At 44.4% G+C, this 21,234-nt stretch overlaps 1 protein-coding gene across 1 annotated transcript in view; it reads left to right on the forward strand.

Annotated features, from left to right (window-relative positions):
- Niban1 (niban apoptosis regulator 1) overlaps positions 1-21,234 on the forward strand; it is a 153,510-nt gene that overhangs the window by 59,783 nt on the left and 72,493 nt on the right. The window contains 4 exon segments of the mRNA NM_022242.2: positions 6,667-6,797; positions 12,885-13,016; positions 16,039-16,153; positions 20,211-20,375. Coding sequence (NP_071578.2) covers positions 6,667-6,797; positions 12,885-13,016; positions 16,039-16,153; positions 20,211-20,375 — 543 coding nt within the window.

Raw genomic sequence — 21,234 nt, forward strand, 5'->3', positions numbered from 1 at the left:
ATTTGCATTCACTCATGAACTTTTGTCTTGCAAATATGTAGTGCCGAGGGAGCCTTCATTCACTTCAGTGGCCGAGGTCCTTTGCAGAAAACACTGTCTTTGCTTGTCCACTGTTGCTGGCTCCTGCCCCTTAGTATGGACAGGCCTTTAGAGGGCTGAGCTCTGGTGTCACATTAAGAGCCATGGGGCTTACAAAGTGGACAGGGATTATGAGACATCAGCTTCCCTTACAGTCAGTCCAAGGGCAAGTTCATTGCAAACTCTCCTCCCCATTTCAGACCTCAGAATGAGTTGGGAAACCCTGGATACTGAGTGTGCTGTTGATTCCTGATAGGCCGGCCTTATCCAGATATGCACTGAGTGGTTTCTGGTGGCTTTAACGTAAGCTCCTGGAAGCACACGTATCTGTGTATTTCTCTGTGGATTAACACTGAGAGTGAATCACAGAGAACGTACGTTGTTTCTACACCTCTCACCTTTTACCTCATGCTGGAGGTTTCCCAGGGAGCCTGTGGAATCTGCAGAGTCAAGGCCGCCCATGAATCATTCTGCCATCTCCGAGCAGAGTCTGTTAAAAGCCTGTCACCCGAGCTCCAGTAATAAATGTGTTCTCATTCTCTCCCCAAACCTCCAACTCTCTCTCTCTCTCCCTACCCCCTCCCTCCCTCCCTGTCTTTAGTTCAATTATGGGGAATCCAATTTATCCTCATTCTCTAAGGCATTTAGTGAAGAAAGAGAGTCCTTGGGCATCATTGTATGTAATTAGATTTTTGCACCTCTGTATTGTGAATTGGGATTTCCAATTTTCCACCCTAAGGTGTAAAGTGATGGTGCTTAGCAACCCAAGATCATAGCTGATGCTATAATTCACGAGGACTTATAAATCTCTGCAATTTCAGAAACCCCCGAGAAATGCACATTGGCGTATATTATATTTTAAAATTATTGAAATTTTTGGAGGCATTTTCCTTGCTTACCAATATTAATCTTCACCCGCAACCTCAGCAGGTCTTAAGAAACTGTACCAAAAGCCAGCTCAGTTTCTCTTCCTATGTAATCCACCTCCGTTCCAGTGAGAGGCCATGGTTTAATTTTTTTTTTGAAAATTACCTTTCATAATAGAAATCTCACGTCTTAAAAGCAAACAATTTTTGTTTTTGTTTGCTTGCTTCACATAGGGAAAGCTGTAGATCAAGGGCTAACTAAACAGCACTGGACAAAAGCTATAATATAATTTTCAAAGGTTCGAAAAGAGCACAACGAAGACTCTGAATTGTTTTGTATCTCATGACACAAAACAGGGTTTTAACTTCTCCTGTTGTTTTCTTAGGAACTAGTTTTCTAAAAGGCGCTGAACTAGAGGAACCTTCCCCTTTTAAAAAGATTTTAGATTTTAGAGCAATGGTTCCCAGCCCTCCCAGTGCTGTGACACTTTAATCCAGTTAGTCATGCTGTGGTGACCCCCCGAAACATAATCTTCATCGCTACCTTGTAACAGTAATTTTGCTACTGTTAAGAATAGAAATGTAAATATCTGATATTTCTGATGGCCTTAGATGACCCCTGTGAAAGAATTATTCAGTCTCCCAAAGGGGTTGAGACCCACAGATTGAGAACAGCTCTCTTTAGAGTATTTATAGTTATCAAACTAACAGTGGAAAGCATAGGGAGTGAAGACTAATGTGACATAAGCAACATGAGAGAGCAGAAACAATAACCGATAAATAGACTTGGAAGAATCACTGCATATGTGGGCACTGTCAAAGAACCTTCTAGAATGAAAAAACCCGGAAATTCAGATTTTTTTCAGACTTTACATAAATTTCATCCAGACCGTCCCATGTTTCTCATCTTTGTAAACTTATCAAATCAAACATACCAAAATGTGATGTTAATAATTTCATGGGAAAGACTTATTTAAAAGCTTAAGAGGAATTAGCCTGTAAGACTCTCATTTCTGTAGATAAATGCATGTTGGGCTTCATGGTACAGCCCTTCATAATAAGTAATGAGGCCTGAAACCTTCCTTCCTGGGGTGGTGTCAAGGGTTTCATTATTACTATGCATCGTGATGTTCCTTAGCCTTGGTTGTTTGCTCAGCTGTTCTCCCAATCATTCACCAAATATTTGTTGAGTATACAAATACAGTATACCCTTGGAGGAGAGATAAGCCGTATTTAAACAGTTGTAGCAAAAGTGGCGTATAGTTTGGGAGAATGCAAAAGGTGGTGAGATTGTTTCCAGCCGGCCAGATCTGAGGCATTGGCCTCTGGCCTTGAAGAGTGTGAAAATGGCCAACAGAAGACTTATGGGAGAAAAGAATAAATAAGGCCTGGATGTGCACCAGCCAAGGTTTGGATTGAGCGCTGTGATGTAGGACAGGTGGGGTTGGGTTCCATCAGTGGCAGGCCGAAGAGGTACGGGCAGTGGGGAACTATTGAGGGACGTCACGCAAGAAGAGGCACGATCTGACAGCCCCACGTCCCTGGAACTTAGCAGGCCAACACCCAGAGATCTGTGACTTCTGTCACTAATGAGGTCTGCTCCTTCCAGCATTCAGAAGAGGGTCCCTGTAGTCCCAATGCCAGGCCTCTGTTCTTCAGGGCAGACACTCAGTTTAGCATCTAGTCTTTTGCAGTTTGTGACAGCTTTATCTTGGATGGGTCCCAGTGGACATATTGTTTTTGCTTCTCCTATGCTGTGCCCTTATCCTAGACTCTAGCCCTTCTTAGAACATGTTGCTACTCCATGAATGAAGTGTTGGCTTTGTTTCCACCGTCTTTAGGGACCTGTGTCTCGGTACTAACATTTCCCTCTTCTGGGAAGCCCTTGGTCCTGCCAAGACTGAACCCCCAGTGAACGGGATTGTTGGGGGGAGGGTGGTAATGGGAGGGAGGATGGGGAGGGGAACACCCATATAGAAGGGGAGGGGAAGGGGTTAGGGGGATGTTGGCCTGGAAACCGGGAGAGGGAATAACAATTGAAATGTAAATAAGAAATACCCAATTTAATAAAGATGGAGAAAACAACAATAACAACAACAAAAAGACCCAAAACATTTCCCTCTTCTGCCTTGCACTTTTTGTTCATGTTTTAGAGCAGAGACTAAGCAACTTTGCCTCGCTGTGCCTATCTTCACAGAGAAAATTTAGAGATTCTTATGATATTGAGAGTTAATGAAGGCTCAATAGAGGATACGGTAGTTGAGGTGGGGGGAAGGGACGGATTTAAGAAATAGTGTGAAGGGGGTGGAGGGATGGCTCAGCAGTTAGGAACACTCCCTGCTGTTTGGAGGAAGGACCCAAGTTCAGTTTCCAGCACCCACACCATGCAGCCAAACCATCTGAACGGGCCGCTCCAGGGGATCTGATGCCCTCTACTGGTCTCTGTGGGTACCTGCACACCCATGTGGCATATACTTACACAAACGTACATTAAAAAAAAGAATAAAACTTGAAATAGTGTAGGAATAAAAGTAACAGGATTTGCTTGAACCTAGGAGTGAGAGAGAAGTGACAGAAATACTTCCGCCATCTTTGCCTGAGTCTGAGTCCATCTTCCTACCACATTGGTATTGTTGACCCAACCCCAGGCTTTGCTTTTATCCTCAAAGTCTTCACACTGGGTGCTCCCTTACGTAGCTCCAGACAGGGTTAGTGTAATGTCTGGATGCATTTTAGATCAACTTTGGTTTTCTTCTTGGATCTTTGATGCTATTAGCTGTTTTACTTACAGTTGAACCAGTCTTTAAGTAAATACAAAACAATCCGCCATCTTTTCTTTGTACGAGTGACTTGGTGGCGGTGTGTTGAGGGTGTCGTGTGCAGATATTCAAATCCCAAAAACATTTTTCCCATACTTTGGGAGGCTGGCAGTAAGCCACCTTGGTAGAATCAGGGCATCCCTGCAGGAGGCTTTTGGAGGTAGTAGAATGGCTTTAATAGATGCTTCACAGAAATCATCATGAAAGGACAGCCTCCTTCTTTCCTTTCATTGTGGCACTTGGAAGAGAGCAAACGTTAGCATCGACAATTAGCACGGTACTCTTCAGACGGACCAAACAGTGCTTACCTGGAACTAAAGGGCAAATTTTGCTCATCATTTACACTCTCGTTGTGGGAATTCACAAAGATCTCCCACTCCTGTATAAGAAAATTATAGACAAGGATATAGGATTACTATTTATGCGTTGTAATAAAAGCTAATAAAATAATAACCAATTAGATGCTTATAAAGCCTGAGTATATTAAAGTATTATGCAAATCCTGATTAATTGTAATACCATAAACTCAGGGAGCAAAGCAAAAGCATGCTTGATTCAAATTATAGGGGCTTTTATTTGCATTTCTACAGAATCTATTATTAGTGGGTCTCAAAGGACCTTGCAAGTAATAATTACTAAAGCCCATAAATAAAACCCATAAATGTCATTTTATTAAGGGAATACAAAAGAGCTCCCCTTTCTCATACATATTATAAGACGGAAAAATGCCGAAGCAGAGGTGGGCGTGTCTGCCTGCACAGGGTCTTGGTATGCATGGGTGGTTGGCTGTGATTTCATAGGCACACAAACAGGCGGCTGTGTGAGCCAAGGCTCTCCTACTGAGCATTTCCAAATACCTGACTCAGATTCCTCGTTCCTTCCTGAAATTTTGCATGCGTAATAGCTCTGTGCAACTCTTGCCTGTAAGGTATATTTTAACATTCCTCTGTCAACTAAAATATCAGATTTGAAAAACAAAAGTTAAGCCAAGCCTTCCATAAAGTATATTTTAAAATATTTTTGCAGTGCTATCCCTGGTTTACGTTCCTCAAGTTCCTATCCTACCTATTTCAAGCTGTAAGTGCTTGTCAGAATAGATGGGGAAGCTAACATTTATTTCTATCCTTGGAAACCAGTACCGAAATGGTAAGAGGCTTTGTAGCCTGGTTCAGAACTCTCCCATCTGAGAATAGGACCCCCGTTGAAGGAATCAGAGAAAGAACTGGAAGAGCTTGAAGGGGATCGAGACCCCATATGTACAACAATGCCAAGCAACCAGAGCTTCCAGGGACTAAGCCACTACCTAAAGACTATACATGGACTGACCCTGGACTCTGACCCCATAGGTAGCAATGAATATCCTAGTAAGAGCACCAGTGGAAGGGGAAGCCCTGGGTCCTGCTAAGACTGAACCCCCAGTGAACTAGACTGGTGGGGGGAGGGCGGCAATGGGGGGAGGGTTGGGAGGGGAACACCCATAAGGAAGGGGAAGGGGGAGGGGGATGTTTGCCCGGATACCGGGACAGGGAATAACACTCGAAATGTATATAAGAAATACTCAAGTTAATAAAAAAAATAAATAAAATGTAAAAAAAAAGAAATGTAAATAAGAAATACCCAATTTAATAAAGATGGAAAAATCAATCTTTCAGTTAAGACAAAAATAAAATATAAAGTCTAATGAGTTCCAAAAAAAAAGAACTCTCCTATCTCCTGTACTAAGCAGGGGTTGGAAGGGCAACTGGATCTTCCCCTTCCTCCAACTCCAGGTCCTCCTACATGATTGACAGCAAAATTTACCCCTGGTGTCAAGACACCAAAATGTCACTGCTGGTCAGTGATGTCACTGCCGGTCAGTATGGTGATGTAGTTGTACCTTCAACATCATGCTTCGGTGTCACCGTGACTCAGAGAATGCGGACCCACGTCTCCCTACCCTACTTCTCGTCGAGGGGCAGTGGGTCTGGTATGCAGAGAGAATAGGCTGAGTTTAGATGGGTGGTTTCTAACTCACGGTTGGAATGGCGTTCACAGTCCAAGTCTCTAGATTTTCAAGCTAGTTCTTCTCTCTACCTTGTGGCAATCATATAACACTTTATATCATAAAAAAAAAAAACTCCTAAACACAAGTCTCTCTCTCTCTCTCTCTCTCTCTCTCTCTCTCTCTCCCTCCCTCCCTCCCTCCCTCCTTCCCTCCCACCATGTGTGTATGTGTGTGTGTGTGTGCACTTCCGTGTGTGCATGCGTGTATGTGTGCATATGTGTACATATAGTATGTGGAGGCCAGAGGTTGATGTCACATGAGTTCCTCAGTTGCTCTCCACTTTTTTTTTTTTTTTTTGAGACAGGATCTCTCACTGAACCCGAATCTCACTAATTTAGCTAGAGTCCTGGCCAGCAAGTCCCAGTATCCTCTCTCTCCATCTCTCCAGGGCCAGGGTTCTTACATGGGTGTTGGGGGTGTGTGTCCATTCAGGTCTTTGTACTTACCTAACCAACACTTTACCAACTGAGCCATCTTTTTATCCAGGGCAAAGGAGGCAAAAAGGCTAGAGACTCAGCTTCTAGTTCTGAATAAAAATGAGAGATGTGTACCCAGAGTCTGGAAGGGTGGACTTTGAGGTTACGGTGATGTAGAGAATACTCTTACAGAGCAGTAGTGAGTAAACGTCCTCTAACCACTGACCGCGAGGTCCTTGGGGACTCTCGAGCTCTCTAGCGTGATGTTAAGTGAAGGGGGTGGAAGCAGGTGTAGCAGGAGCAGCGTTCCCAGATAACACAGGCTGCTAACACCCGTGGCCAGCAGTGGTGTTTGGGAGATGGGAGGGGATATTCAAAGTAACTTGGTATCTCTTCTGGGAGGCATGCTTCATTTCAGAATTCTGATTTTCATAATTTTCCAGGGAAAACTGAGGCTTCTATCAAAAACTTCAGTCCCTACTACAGCCGCCAATATTCTGTGGCTTTCTGCAACCATGTGCGCAGCGAGGTGGAACAGCAGAGAGATTTAACGTCACAGTTTCTGAAGACCAAGGTAACCCACGAGCCTTTGACTTACATCTTTCCCTCACTGGAGAAAGGGTTATAGATGCAAATATTTGAGTTATTTGAATTACAGTTCTTAAAACTACACTAAAATCATTTCATGCCAAAAAAAAAAAAACAACCCCTGAAAACACACACACACACACACACACACACACACACACACACACGCTTTCTCGTTGATGGTATGGTCTATATAAACAGAAAGCTAGAAGGATTCACATCTCACAGTGTTTTTCCTCATTGATGGTTTGGTACAGGAAATTTGGCTTGCTGTTGCGAAGTTCAATCTAAAAAAAAAAACATGATTCCATTTGTTTTGGTCAACGATCAAACATGATTTCCCCCGAGTTGCCTTTGATCTAGTACGTGAATTTCAAAACTCCCTACCTTCCGGTAGTTTATGTTCAGATGGAGAGACAGACGGTAAACAGTGGAAGAAACTAATAACAGGTGATGCTAGGACAGCGATCAAAGCTTCAGACACAAATGAAGCAAGCGCAACTCTTGTCTGGGGGAAGTTAATAGAGAAGGAAGGGAGGACAGCATCGAATCTGATGACGGGACAGAGCAGGTGGGGAGAAATAGCAGTGGAACAAGAGTCCCAAGAAGATGCAGCTGGAAGTGGAAAGGTCCTCCAGCCTAGAGCCCCCAAGACTCCACGAGCTTGCCCGGAGCTCTGTGAGGGAGGGAGAGTAGTGGGCAGTGACCCTGGGGAGACAGGTAGGGACCAGAACCTGTAGGACCAAGGTAAAGACTTGGTTTTAAGAGTGACAGGTCGTTCCACGGCAGGGTACAACATACAGGCCAATACAGAATTTTAAGTGTGTAGTTGGTGGCTTTGTTATTGTTATTCTTTTCCTTTTTTAATGGGCTCTCCATGACTAGACCATTAGGGAAGATAGGACGCGATGGCCATTGTGTGTGTGTATGTACACATGTGTGTGCACAAATGTGTGTGTCTGTGAGTTTGGAGGAGGTCAACGTTGGGTGTCATTCCTCAAAAGGAGGAAACCTTGGTGTTTGAGACAGGGTCTGGCACTGGCCAGGGCTTGCTGACGAGCATAGGCAGGATGGCTGGTGAGCCCCAGGGATCTGCTGGGCCTCTGCCTGCCCACCACTGGGATTACTAAGCATCACTTTTCAAGTGTGGCTTCTGCTTGTGTGATTAGTGTGTCACTGACTGAGGTATCTCCCAGCCTGGGAAGGAGGTAATTTTGACAGAGCTGGTGGCATCTACTGTGAGGGAGAAATGTAGTGACAGCATAGCTTTTCATGTGAGAGAAGCAAGGGAATGAAGCTGCCTTTTACTCAGAGAGGGGAAGGGGTGAGTGAAGTCTAGTGTGTGTGTGTGTGTGTGTGTGTGTGTGTGTGTGTGTGTGTGTACTCTTGTCTATAGATGCCAGGGTATCCAGAAATGGTGTTAGATTCCCTAGAGCTGTAGTTTCAGGTGGTTTTGAGCCATCGGATGTGGGTGCTGGGAACTGAATTTGGATCCTCTGCACGAGCAGCAAGCACTCTCAATCACTGAGACAGTTCTCCAGCCCTGAGATGGTGATGGTGGCTGGGTTGGTGGTGCTAGTGGTGATGATGGTAATGATGGTGATGTGATGGTGTTGATGGTGATGGTGATGGTGGTGTTGTTGTTTGTTGATGATGGTGGTGATGGTGGTGGTGGTGATAATGATGGTAGTGATAACAGTGATGGTGGTGATGATGTTAGTGATGATGGTGATGGTGGTGATGATAATGGTGGTGATGGTGTTGATAATGATGATGATGGTGGTGGTGCTGTCTGTTGATGATGGTGGTGATGGTGGTGGTGGTGGTGGTGGTAGTGATAACAGTGATGGTGGTGATGATGCTAGTGATGATGATGATGATGATGATGATAGTGGTGTTGTTGTTTGTTGATGATGGTGGTGATGGTGGTGGTGGTGGTGGTGGTGGTGGTGGTGATGATGATGGTGGTGTGGTGTTGATGATGATGGTGATGGTGGTGTTGTTGTTTGTTGATGATGGTGGTGATGGTGTTGTTGTTTGTTGATGATGGTGGTGATGGTGGTGGTGGTGGTGGTGGTGATGATGATGGTGGTGTGGTGTTGATGATGATGGTGATGGTGGTGTTGTTTGTTGATGATGGTGGTGATGGTGGTGGTGGTGGTGGTGGTGGTGATGATGATGGTAGTGATAACAGTGATGATGGTGATGATGATGGTGGTGGTGGTGTTGTTGTTTGTTGATGATGGTGGTGATGGTGGTGGTGGTGGTGGTGGTGATGATGATGGTGGTGTGGTGTTGATGATGATGGTGATGGTGGTGTTGTTGTTTGTTGATGATGGTGGTGATGGTGGTGGTGGTGGTGGTGGTGGTGATGATGATGGTAGTGATAACAGTGATGATGGTGATGATGATGGTGGTGGTGGTTCTGATCTGGAAGCCCAGTAGACAGATGGAGTCTGGGATGGTTAGCTCACAGTGGAGATCAGTAGTGAGGTGTGATGGGAGGAGGACAGAGTCAGGGTGGAAATGCACCAGTCTCAGCAGCATTTGCAGATGCCGAGAGGAGACAGTCCAGGCAAAAACACTCAGAAGAAACTCCCTGAGGAGTAGGAGAAATGAGTCAGGAAAGACAGGAATGAGTGATGAGTGCGTCAGCCACTGTTGAGAGTCTGAGTTAACCAGAGAACTCAGCAGCATGGGGAACCCACAAAATAGTCTCAGGATTTAGAGCGCACATTCCAGAGCTCGAGAGATGCCCCTCAATTAAAAGCACCTGTCACTCTTGCAGAGGACTTGGATTTGGGACCTAGGACCACATGGTGGCCCACAAACACCCAGAACTCCAGATCTCAAGTTCCAATGATCTGATGCCCTCTTCTGTCCTTTGGGGGCACCACACACACACACACACACACACACACACACACACACACACACACACACACACTGGGGAAACATGCACATAAAATAAATACATTTAAAGAAAGGAAGGACAAGAATGCAAGTTCCAACCCTATATGGTGGGGTGTAACCGTAGCCTCAGCCTAGGGAGACAATGGAGGGCAGGTCACTGGAGAAACTGGAGACCAGCCTGGGCAACAGACTTCTGCTTTAAGCAAAACCAATGTAGATTCTGTTTCCGGAACCCAGAGACTCAGACACGATAAGTGTATCAGGAGACCACAGTGGCCTGAGTTTGAGAAAAGCTGGACATAGGAACTATAAAGTTGTCTTCAACCTCATTTAAAGAGACCAGAGAGGTCCGTTTTATCTTTTAATGAGTCAAGATAGAGGGTTGTCAGGAGGTCTTGAAGCCCTGGAATTTGGAATGAAATTCATTTCATCCTTTAGATGAGTCTTAAAAGAAAAAGGCCTGTCTCTTCTGCATGATTCTTATAAGTATTTTGTTTTAAAGTAAGGTGATGAGTTTTGAAGGCTAAGCATGCCTGTTAAAAGGGAGAAGTCAGCGTGGCATTGGTGACACGTCCGACAAGGGCACATTCCGTATTTTACAATGATAAGGATATTGTGCAGCAGAGCAGGATGCGTGCTCTCCTTCTACAGAGAACTCGATAACGACCTAATGAGGAGCCAAGTAGAAATTGCTGTAACTCATACACCAAGGTTAATGAGAGACGCTCATGAATACAAGAGATAGAACGGACTGCTGCTGGCTTGCCTTGTTCTTCAACCCAAAACATACAAAAAGCAGGAAGATGAAGCCTGGCAGTGCGGGCACACACCTTGAATTCCAGTGCTAGGAGGCAGGCAGGTGGGTCTCTGTGAGTTTGAGGCCAGCCTGGTCTACAGAGTGAGTTCCAGGGCAGCCAGAGCTACACAGAGAAACCTTATCTCAAAAAAACCAAAACCAACCAGCCAACCAAACAAAACAAAACAAAAGAAAAATGCAGGAAGACAGGCACAGTGTTCACAACCTAGGTCTCCACTACTTTTGGAAAAGGTGGGATGAGAAGGAAGTTGCTTTGAACTGTCAATTATTTTTTTTTCTTTTTCTTCCTTTTTTTTTTTTTTTTATTAACTTGAGTATTTCTTATATACATTTCGAGTGTTATTCCCTTTCCCGGTTTCCGGGCAAACATCCCCTCCCCCCTCCCCTTCTTTATGGGTGTTCCCCTCCCCATCCTCACTCCATTGCCGCCCTCCCCCCAACAATCTAGTTCACTGGGGGTTCAGTCTTAGCAGGACCCAGGGCTTCCCCTTCCACTGGTGCTCTTACTAGGATATTCATTGCTACCTATGAGGTTGGAGTCCAGGGTCAGTCCATGTATAGTCCTTAGGTAGTGACTTAGTCCCTGGAAGCTCTGGTTGCTTGGCATTGTTGTTCATATGGGGTCTCGAGCCCCTTCAAGCTCTTCCAGTTCTTTCTCTGATTCCTTCAACGGGGGTCCTATTCTCAGTTCAGTGGTTTGCTGCTGGCATTCGCCTCTGTGTTTGCTGTATTCTGACTGTGTCTCTCAGGAGAGATCTACATCCGGCTCCTGTCGGCCTGCACTTCTTTGCTTCATCCATCTTGTCTACTTGGATGGCTGTATATGCATGGGCCACATGTGGGGCAGGCTCTGAATGGGTGTTCCTTCTGTGTCTGTTTTAATCTTTGCCTCTCTATTCCCTGCCAAGGGTATTCTTGTTCCCCTTTTAAAGAAGGAGTGAAGCATTCACATTTTGATCATCCGTCTTGAGTTTCATTTTGAACTGTCAATTATTAATACTATTATTTGTTTGAATCAGGGTCTCTCTGTGTACCACTGGCTGGTTTGGAACTCACAGAGTTCTATCTGCCTTCCCAGTGCCCAAGGGAAGGTATGTGCCATTATATCTGATAGAACTGTCAATTTGATATATAGAATCACCTGGAAAGATCATCTTAATGAGGAATTACCTACATTAACGTGGCCTGTGGACATGTGCCTTGGGTATTTTCCTATTGCTGCAATAAGATATCATCACCAAAACAACTTATAAGAAAGAGAGTTTATTTGGGGCTCACAGATCCAGAGGGCTTGAGTCCATGGTGGTTATGGCAGGAAGCATGGCAGCAGGTAGGCAGGCAGGCAGGCAGATGCGCAGGTAGGCACTAGAACAGTAGCTGAGAGCTCACATCTTGAGATACAACCACAGGCAGAGAAAGAGAGACTTGGAATGGTGCCGGACTTTTAAAACCTCAATGTTTACCCTTTCCAACACACCTCAAAGCCATGCACTTCCTTCAACAATGCCACACCTCCCAATCCTTCCCAAACAGTTCCACCAAACTGGAACCAAGAATTCAAACACATTAGCCTATGGGGTCGTTCTCATTCAAACCACCACGTTAAGTCTGTGGAGATTGTCTTAGTTGTTGATTGACATGGGAAGACCCAGCATCCACTGTGGGCAGCACCACTGAGCTAAGCAAGAGAGATGAAAGCAATCAATCAATCAAGCAAACAAACAAACAAGCAAGCGAGTGAGCAAGCAAGCAAGCAAGCATCCATGTGCTTGTTAGAACTTTCTTTGCTCTTGATTGGATTTGATGTGACGAGCTGCTTCATTTCCCCGAAACTGTGGCCTGAAGTTGTAAGCCAAACAACCTCTTTATTCTCAATTGCTTTTGGAAGTCAAAATATTTTTATCACAACAACAGGAATTGAACTGGGACAGTAGGAAAACAGCTGACTGATTCGAGATGGAACCTTGAGGCATGTCGGTGAGTGAGTTGCAGTGGATACCCATAATGTGAGCTCAGTACACTGCCTCAGCCAGTCACACAGTTTACCAAGTATTTAGTAAGTGCTATGTACATGCACAGGATATGCCTTTGGCCATAGGCTCCCATTCCTAATCTATACAGAGGGAAACGAAAATCAGAACAGTACCATGTAACAAGCGTCTGCACTTTCTTTGAAAGAATAAGAAGGGATCCATGGTAGCCGGAAGAAAACAACAGTGTCCCCAGGATCACCGCACACCATGATTTCCTAAATTATTCCTTGAATATCCTGGATAATATACTGTTCGCAAGGTGTACTATTATCTTTTGTTGTGACAATTAATCATATCCATCTTCTTTAAGCCCCCACTGGAACCAGGAACTGTTTTGTATGAAGCTGAGCTCTCACAGTTTGCTGAGGACATCAGGAAATGGAAGGACAGATACGTTGTGGTTAAAAACGATTTTGCTGTGGAAAGCTACGAGAACAAAGAGGTAAGACACGTTGCCGACAGTTCTTAAAAGTAGTTTTTTAAACACTGGCTATGTTGGTATGCCCTGGCCTGGGCCGTTGACTGATTGGATACTCAACTCAATTAATAGGTGTTTGTTGAGTGTATCTACTGCCTGCCAAATGTCTTATATGGACCTGAATGTATAGTAGTTGATCAGACACATGCTTGCAGTATAGGGAAAAAGATAGGCTTGGGAAAGCGATGGCGGGTGAGTGTGGGAGTAGCTTGTGTTAAGTGACTGGTGCTTGATGTAAGGGCTTGTTCAGCGATTGTTCATTCAACCGCAAGGTTCTTCTCAGCCGGAAGTTTGCTGCTGCTCTCTGCTCTGCCTCATCTTTCCGCTCTTAAGCATCACAACGTTAGAGCACCCTGAAATCCTCAGTCCACTTAGACTTAGGGATTTTTTTGATTTAGTTAGACTTTTTCCAGATTATTTGTCTTGTCTTTACCAAATGAAAACAACAACAACAACAATAACAACAACAACAACAACAACAACGAGATTAGGAGTGTAAAGCATCTATACCTGGAAGACTTAAGATTTAATGTTTCTACTTTCTCCCCTCTTAGAGGTTATGTTCAGTTGGATCAGGAAGGACACTGAGCAGTGAAGTCTAAAGTTTAGTCACTAATTGTGTCACTAATTAGAAGTAAACTCTGGACTTAGCGGTCTCCGAGACTCAGCTGAGCTTACAATGAGATCACATGATCCAGCAGATCCTTGAGAGCTCGTGCCATATGCATTTGTCATCCACACGCATTCTCGAGTACCCTGTGAAATGCTTGCTTGTATTAGGATTCCACTCGATCCTTAATCCGCTCTCCCAACACATTACAATTTATCATAGGCTTTTCATAGACATCGAGTGTCCCCTTAGATGGCTGGGAGAGGTGGAGTATCTGAAGAACATTATGGGCTTTGAATTACATCTTTGACAGTTACCAGATGCATGCCTTTCGCTAAGCTACATATGGCCTGTAGTCTCAGTTTCCTCTTCTGCAGACCGGCAGGTGTAGCTCCTTAGAATGAAATAGAATGCACTGAGCATCTGGCTAGCCCACGGTGTAGTCCAGGACAGAGCAATCATTCTTGTGCCTGCTACTGAGAGAGCTCGTTATCAGATTTATTGAGTCTTTCAACACATTTGACAGTAAATGAATTTTCTTGGTGAATTAAATTCCCGTGACTTTTCTTTTTTTTTTTCTACTTTCAAAGATGTTCTCCCCCAATTTGAAATTTATTCTTTTTTTTTCACTGCTCATTATTTTCAACTAATCTAAGTTATAAAGCTATGATGAGTAAATTTGATCACGATTTGATATTTCTAAAAAAACACCTGGGTATTTAAATGAAAAGTCCATGTAGCCTATCACCGTCATTTGACATTATAACAATAAACACCCTGTTGGTTAATTTATAGACGTATTTTCAAAAATCACACATAAGAGACATTAACTACTTATAAATGTCTTGTTATTTTATTGCAAGTTCAATTCGATGTTGAGCACAGGAGCATCAAAGCTTTCCTAATTCATCCCTATTACCCTCACGTTTGCTGGGGACTTGACAGATACAAGGATGCGTCTGGAATCCGTCAGTCACGGCTGGGTTGGTGCACGCAATTCGACCTCTGTGAATTTGAGTTTTCTTCCTTGTAAAATGGAGATAATATCATAGTGCTGTCTTGAGAATCAAATGGTAATGTGTATAGACACTTATTATAACCCCAAACAAAATTCATAGTGGAGTCCTGTCTGAATCAAATCACTTCACACTATCCCAAAACCGTTCCAAGATAGATCCCCCTGTTAAGCTCTGGGTCCCCAGTGTGTGTAAACAGTTGATCAGTAGTTCTTCCAAGTATTAAAACAAGTTTCATAGCACTCAGCGTTTGTTTTGTTTGGGTCTCTCCAGGCACCTCTTAGAGATGGAGCATGTGTTATGGTTATTTTGAGTTTGTTGCCCAGATCAATGTTATTTTAGTTATTCCCCAGGGCACACTTTAGATTGTGGGTCCCACAGTTTCTGGGTTTCAATTCTTAACTTGCCCTCAAGTTAGGACTTTCAGTAATTTGTCTTGACAATCAGGCTGCTGGTGGGATACACACACTTGCATTTCACCCCATTCCTTGTCCCTGGGGCGAGTCAGCATAGGCACTCAGCAGGGCGATGGATTTCATTCGGGTTTCTCAGACAGCAGAATGCCTTATCTGCCAGACAGAATGTCTTCTGATGTCATAAAACTGCACTTCAATTCCAATGACTTCACTGCAAAACATCCAGTCACAGTCACATCTGAGGGCAAACGGTCACACATTTTGTTATGGCAACATTTTTGTGTTTTTGCTGAAACTCCATGATAGTCATTGTAGTTTCATATCCACAGTTTCCCTCAGCATCATATGCCCACACCAGCTGAATACTTTGTTACTTTGTGGTGGAGTGTGTGTGTGTGTGTGTGTGTGTGTGTGTGTGTGTGAGAGAGAGAGAGAGAGAGAGAGAGAGAGAGAGAGGGAGAGAGAGAGAGAGAGAGAGAGAGAGAGGGAGAGGGAGAGAGAGAGAGAGAGAGAGAGAGAGAGAGAGAGAGAGAGAGAGAGAGAAGGGGAGGGAGAAAGTAGGGGGGAGATTGCCAACCTTGTGGTTATCAGAATGAGTCAGGCACATTAGTGTCTGAAGCAATGAACGTGAGATATAGACATAAAGATATTACTGATATTCCGATTTTTCATTTAAGAACACATTTCCTGTGAATCTCCCTGAGATTAGGGACTCTGGTTTCTCATGCTAGGAGTGACCATTAAACAGATGTAGGAAAAAATACACCTTATAAGCAGCAAGAATGCAAACATAAATAAATAAACAGACAGACAAACAAACTTAAATAGTGTGGGGATATCTACTGCTGAGTATATATGTCAAGACTTGTTTGATTTTTACAATTTCTGGTGTTTTCAAAAATATGTATTGGGGGAAATCATGTATTTCCTGCCTTTTCTTCTAGGCCTATCAGAGAGGAGCTGTTCCTAAAAGCAGAATTCTTCCAGCTGGTGGCAAGGTGTTAACCTCAGAAGAGGAATATAGTCTCTTATCTGATAAGCATTTCCCAGACCCCACTGGTGAGTCCTCTGCTTTTCCCTGAACTTCCTTTGTGTAGGCAGACAGCAGTCCTCAATGAGGGAGAACTGTGTAGGTAGACCAGCAAACCTCCAAGAGAGAGACTGGTTCCTTTCCAGAGACAACTAGCATTGTCTGAAGATTTGGAAGATGTGTGTTGTAGATGATGCTGTTAAACTGCCTACAATGCACAGGGTAACCCTGACGATGACAGATGAGTGGCCTAAGGTACCATGAATGCCAGGATAAGTTACTGTGAGTTGACATAATCCTTTTCCTATTACTTCCCTGGCACATGGAAAGTGTGTTTCTGGTCAGATGTCTTAGACCTTCGGGGATACACTGTAGAATTTGATAACAACACTTAAGACAGCAGACACAAACAGGTCAGGGATCTGGTGTGAACTGCACAATTTCACTTTTCAGTAAGCAAGTCTGGATCTGTTAGGGGTTATTATCTAATTTTTGCTGTGATATGCAGTAAAATGGTCTAAATGCTTTAAATAGCAGTTGCAGGGACTCAGAGCTACCGAGGAAAAGAAAGCCTTGCCTTTGTTCACCAGTCTATAAATAATGCTGAGGAAGAGCATTGGCCTGAGAACTGGGGGCTGCTTTTCGACGCAGCTCCCATCGTGCCGCTTAGCGAATGTTTTCAGCGGAACCAGTTCTGGGTGCCTCTGGCTACTGTTTCTCCTGCTTTAAAACGGAGCTTCGAGCTTGAGAAACATGGAAGGAGTCTTTCCAGCTTTAAAGTTCTTGGATTCTCATCCATTTTACTTATTTTTAGGTAGAGAAGATGATGGATTCTACATAGGCTAAATAGGGCATTTCATAGAAATTCATGAAGTGTGCATAATGTAATCACCCCGTCTGCCTTTGTGTAAATCACACAGCTCATTCATTACTTGCTTTCTTGAAGGGAGCCCTGGATCTTATTAATGGGCAAGAACATTTCATTAGAATTTATGGAGAACTCTATAATCATTCCGTCAGTGGTTATTCTGGTATAGATCACTAAGTGTGGTGCTTTTAATAATACAATTACAGGGAGTACATGGACCATAAACCTAGATTATCAAATTATTCTAAATAATTCAAGCTAACACAATGTTTTATGTGCCCCCCTACCTGAGACTGTGCATGATATTTTTTTCCAACAACTAACTGCCTATCTGCCGTGTTGGGTGTATATTTACCTGGCACTGAAAGGTATCCCAGCATGTTGACCCTTGGGAATCTCTCCAGAGCTTTCCAGTGTGATCTGGCAGAACAGACAATGCACTTATGGCTTTATTGATGAAATCATATCAGAAGGAATGAAAAACACCAGGCCGTGTGACTCACGCCTAGATAGCCCAGGGCTCCACACACAGTCATTTCAATGACTATTTTTATTGTGTGGTGTGGCCTGCTGGGTTTTAAATACAGAGTGCTCCACAGTGGATCGCTTGTGATATCCTTGTAACTCGCCTCAGAAGGAAAATGTAGATGGGTGGAATCTCGAAAACTGTTACGGAAGGTTTGGCGAGAGGTAGCTAGAGGCCGAGAGGCTGTGGTCAACGTGGGAGGAGTTAACTTCCCTTGAAGAAGGCACCGGAGGGTAATGGATGAATAGGCATTCTTTGTGGAATGTTCAGCCAGGGTGACCTGGGTCCCTGTGCTTCACTACAGTGAGTCACTTGTTTGGTGTTTGATTTGTTCGAATCCGGTTTACGGCATGCAATGAAACTCTAGTTAAATATGCAAGGTTTTATTATTTTCATTCAAGCATGTGAGTGTTGCCCCAGGGTTAGTGTGGCAGGTCCACATAACTGTCAACCTCTTGGGCTCTTCTGGCTTTCTCCTCTATTTTCCCCAGGTTTGGGCACTTATAGCACTTATCATTCTAACATGGCTACTGGAGCTATAACTCCTTTCAGATAGCAGGGGAGGAAGAGGAGGATGCGGTTCCATTCCTTAAGGGTGGCCGCAGGAGGTGTGATATGTCCATTCAGGTTATTTCCCACTGGCCAGCACTTAGGAGCAGTGAGCTACCATACTACAAGGGAAGCTGGGAATGTGTGTGACATTGTCATCATCCAAAACTTCTTGCTCAGTTAAAAGATAAATGGCTTCAAGGAGAGGGAGTCTCTTCAATGTGTAACTGTGTGTGTGTTTGTGTGCGTGTTTGTTTGTATGCACCTTGATTCCTTCCTCTGTTGTGGTTTTGTGCCAGGCACTGGTGGGTCCAACTCGTGTTCCCCAATAATTCTGTCTGTTGCCTTCAGATTTTGAGAACAGTAGGACCAGGTTCCTGTACGTGTCTTAATTAATTATTATTAATTGTATTAATAATTGTATTATTAATTTTCCAGTAGCTAATGTAGTTATGAAAGCATGCCTTATGGTTCATATCCAGTTCTTGGCATATCTAGCATGCTCTAGCCTCTTAGATGGTTTTTCCCTTCTCTCCTGGAGACCTGAGCTCACAGAACACACTGTGTCTTCTGTGTGCCCCCCAAGACCCTAGAAAGAAGTTGGATCTTTTAACCAAGTGTGCTGTCATGTGATAGGGATGCAAAGGGATGGGGTAGGCCCTTCTCTTCCCTTCCCTTCCCTTCCCTTCCCTTCCCTTCCCTTCCCTTCCCTTCCCTTCCCTTCCCTTCCCTTCCCTTCCCTTCCCTTCCCTTTCCTTTTTTTGAGACAGAGTTTCTCTATGTAACAGAGCCCTGGCTATCCTGGACTTGCTTTGTAGAACAGACTGTCCTTGTCTGCTTCCAGTGCAGGGATTAAAGATGTCTGCCAGCATGCCTGGCCTGGGGTAGGGTTTTTGAAGAGGGACATGGTTTCATATGAGTTTCTCAGAATTGATTTTGAAGAAATAGCTAAGCATTCCCGTGTGTGCTGTGTACGTGTAGAATTGAGCCCTGATATCGGGCAGCTATTCTACTATGGAGCTAGACCCACAGCCTCCGAGTCTTGTCCCCTCAGGACCACTAAAACTTTCTAGACCAACAGAGCATATCTGCTCACTCAACGTGATTAAGTTGAATGTCTTCTAGGTTTGTACAACTCTGCTATGGGCTGAGGATACAAGAATATGCCAGAAGTGGACTCTACCCTCTAGGATATACTGTTCAGGGAAGGAACGGTACCCCTGAGAATCAAGAATCGGGGCTCATTTACCCACCCTTCCTCCCCAGCGAGTGCCAGGCATGGAAAGTCTCATATTTTAGGAGAACCGTGGAGAGCACATAGTTCTGTCTGGGTGTGTCAGGTGCCAGTGAGGGCTTCCCAGAGGAGGTGACTTGTAAAGCACCTTATGAAGGATGAAATGCTTTTTCTCTAAAAGAGCATGATGGGAAAGGAAAAGGCGATACGAATTGTGAGAGTAATCTAAAGTGTGCAATGGATGGGCACCAGCTGGACCAAGAGTATAGGGGGACCAAGCATAGAGCTGGACAGGTGCCAACCCTTATCAGGGAGATAGAAGGGGACAAAGGAAGCCACAGCATGCAGATGACAGTTTGTTCTGTTTTGTTTAAGAAGACACGATGAGAAGCAGGAGAGGTGCACTCCTAGATGTCAGTGGGAGGGAATGGTGTCCAATGAATGGGTTGCCAAAAGCAGCGAGTGCTACAGATCAACTTAAAAGGACAATTACAAGTAGATGAGCTGTGTGCCCAAGATGGCCTTAGTGACTTCAGTCATTGGGTTCAGGAGCTGATGGGGCAGGGATCAGACTGTCCTGAGAAAAGACATGACTGTGCAGTCAGCAAACGTTGCTCAGCAGAGGAAGAGCCTTGGGGAACCAGAGCTAGGAGCGGGTGAGCCTCAGAGGCAGTTTGGGGTGCTGGTCTTCAGAGACTCTCTCAATGGCCCGTGTCTCTCTGTGGAGGAGTAGACTATACCTGTGGGAAGGAAATGGGCTGGCAGTAGGCTTGAGAGATGAACCCCATTTCCCCACCATCTTGCTATCCTGTTGGCTGCCCCGAGGTACTTTTACAGACTGAGTGTTTGAAACACAGACTCACGCTTTAAAGCTATATAAGAACCTCTGTGTTCCCATTATTTTCCCAGCTTCCAGTGAGAAGAACTCTCAGCCCTTCCTGGTCCTACCCAAGGCATTCCCAGTGTACCTGTGGCAGCCTTACCTCAGGCACGGCTACTTCTGTTTCCACGAGGCTGCCGAGCAGCAGAAGTTCAGCGCTCTTCTCAACGACTGCATCAGACACCTGAATCACGGTAGGCTCCACTGCCCTCTTCCCTAATGGCCGCCTTTTCTGAACTGCTTTGGTTAGTCATCTGCGACTGTAACTCTGAGAGGACATTGCTATAGGGAAGGGAAGGAGGGGGCTATGAGCAGGGAGCTTTGGGCACAAGGAGCTCAGTGGACAGAGCTTAGAGCAGTTCTACAATAGCTGGTGCAGGCCCATTCCAGAGTATTCTCTGGTTATTCATTATCCTGGCCACGCCATCCATAATATAATTCTTCCTGCTTCTTTCTCCTGGTGTTTTCATTTTTGTTTGTTTATTTTAGGGTATTGCTTGATTTTTTTTTTTTTTTTGACTACAGGATCTTGCTAGTAAATGCTAGCTGACCGTTTGGTCACTATGCAGGCCAGACTGGTCTTGAACTCATAGTACTCCTCCTGCCTCAGCCTCTTGAGCCCCGGGATAATGAACATGTAACAGCATGCCCAGTCTTCCCGGTGCTTTCAATGATTTGCCAGCTTTAAGAATGTGCCAGTTGGGGGTTGGGGATTTAGCTCAGTGGTAGAGCGCTTGCCTAGGAAGCGCAAGGCCCTGGGTTCGGTCCCCAGCTCCGAAAAAAAGAAAAAAGAAAAAAAAAAAAAAAAGAATGTGCCAGTTGACCCTTTACGCCACTTTCCATCCATTTCATTTTTCATTTCTGTGTAACAGTTACTCAATGAAGATCAGCAGCACGGTCCATTGTAAGCTAATACTTGCTATTCAATTAGCAGTCTCGTTGGTTAGCTTCCCGTCACTGTAGCAGATGACGTTTGTGTCGGTTTACATTTATTTTGGTGATGGTTGTCTGGGTTGATTGGGTTTCTTGTTTGTGATGAGACCATGACTCTCA

This window comes from Rattus norvegicus, chromosome 13, assembly GCF_036323735.1.
Source record: "Rattus norvegicus strain BN/NHsdMcwi chromosome 13, GRCr8, whole genome shotgun sequence".
NCBI lineage: Eukaryota > Metazoa > Chordata > Mammalia > Rodentia > Muridae > Rattus > Rattus norvegicus.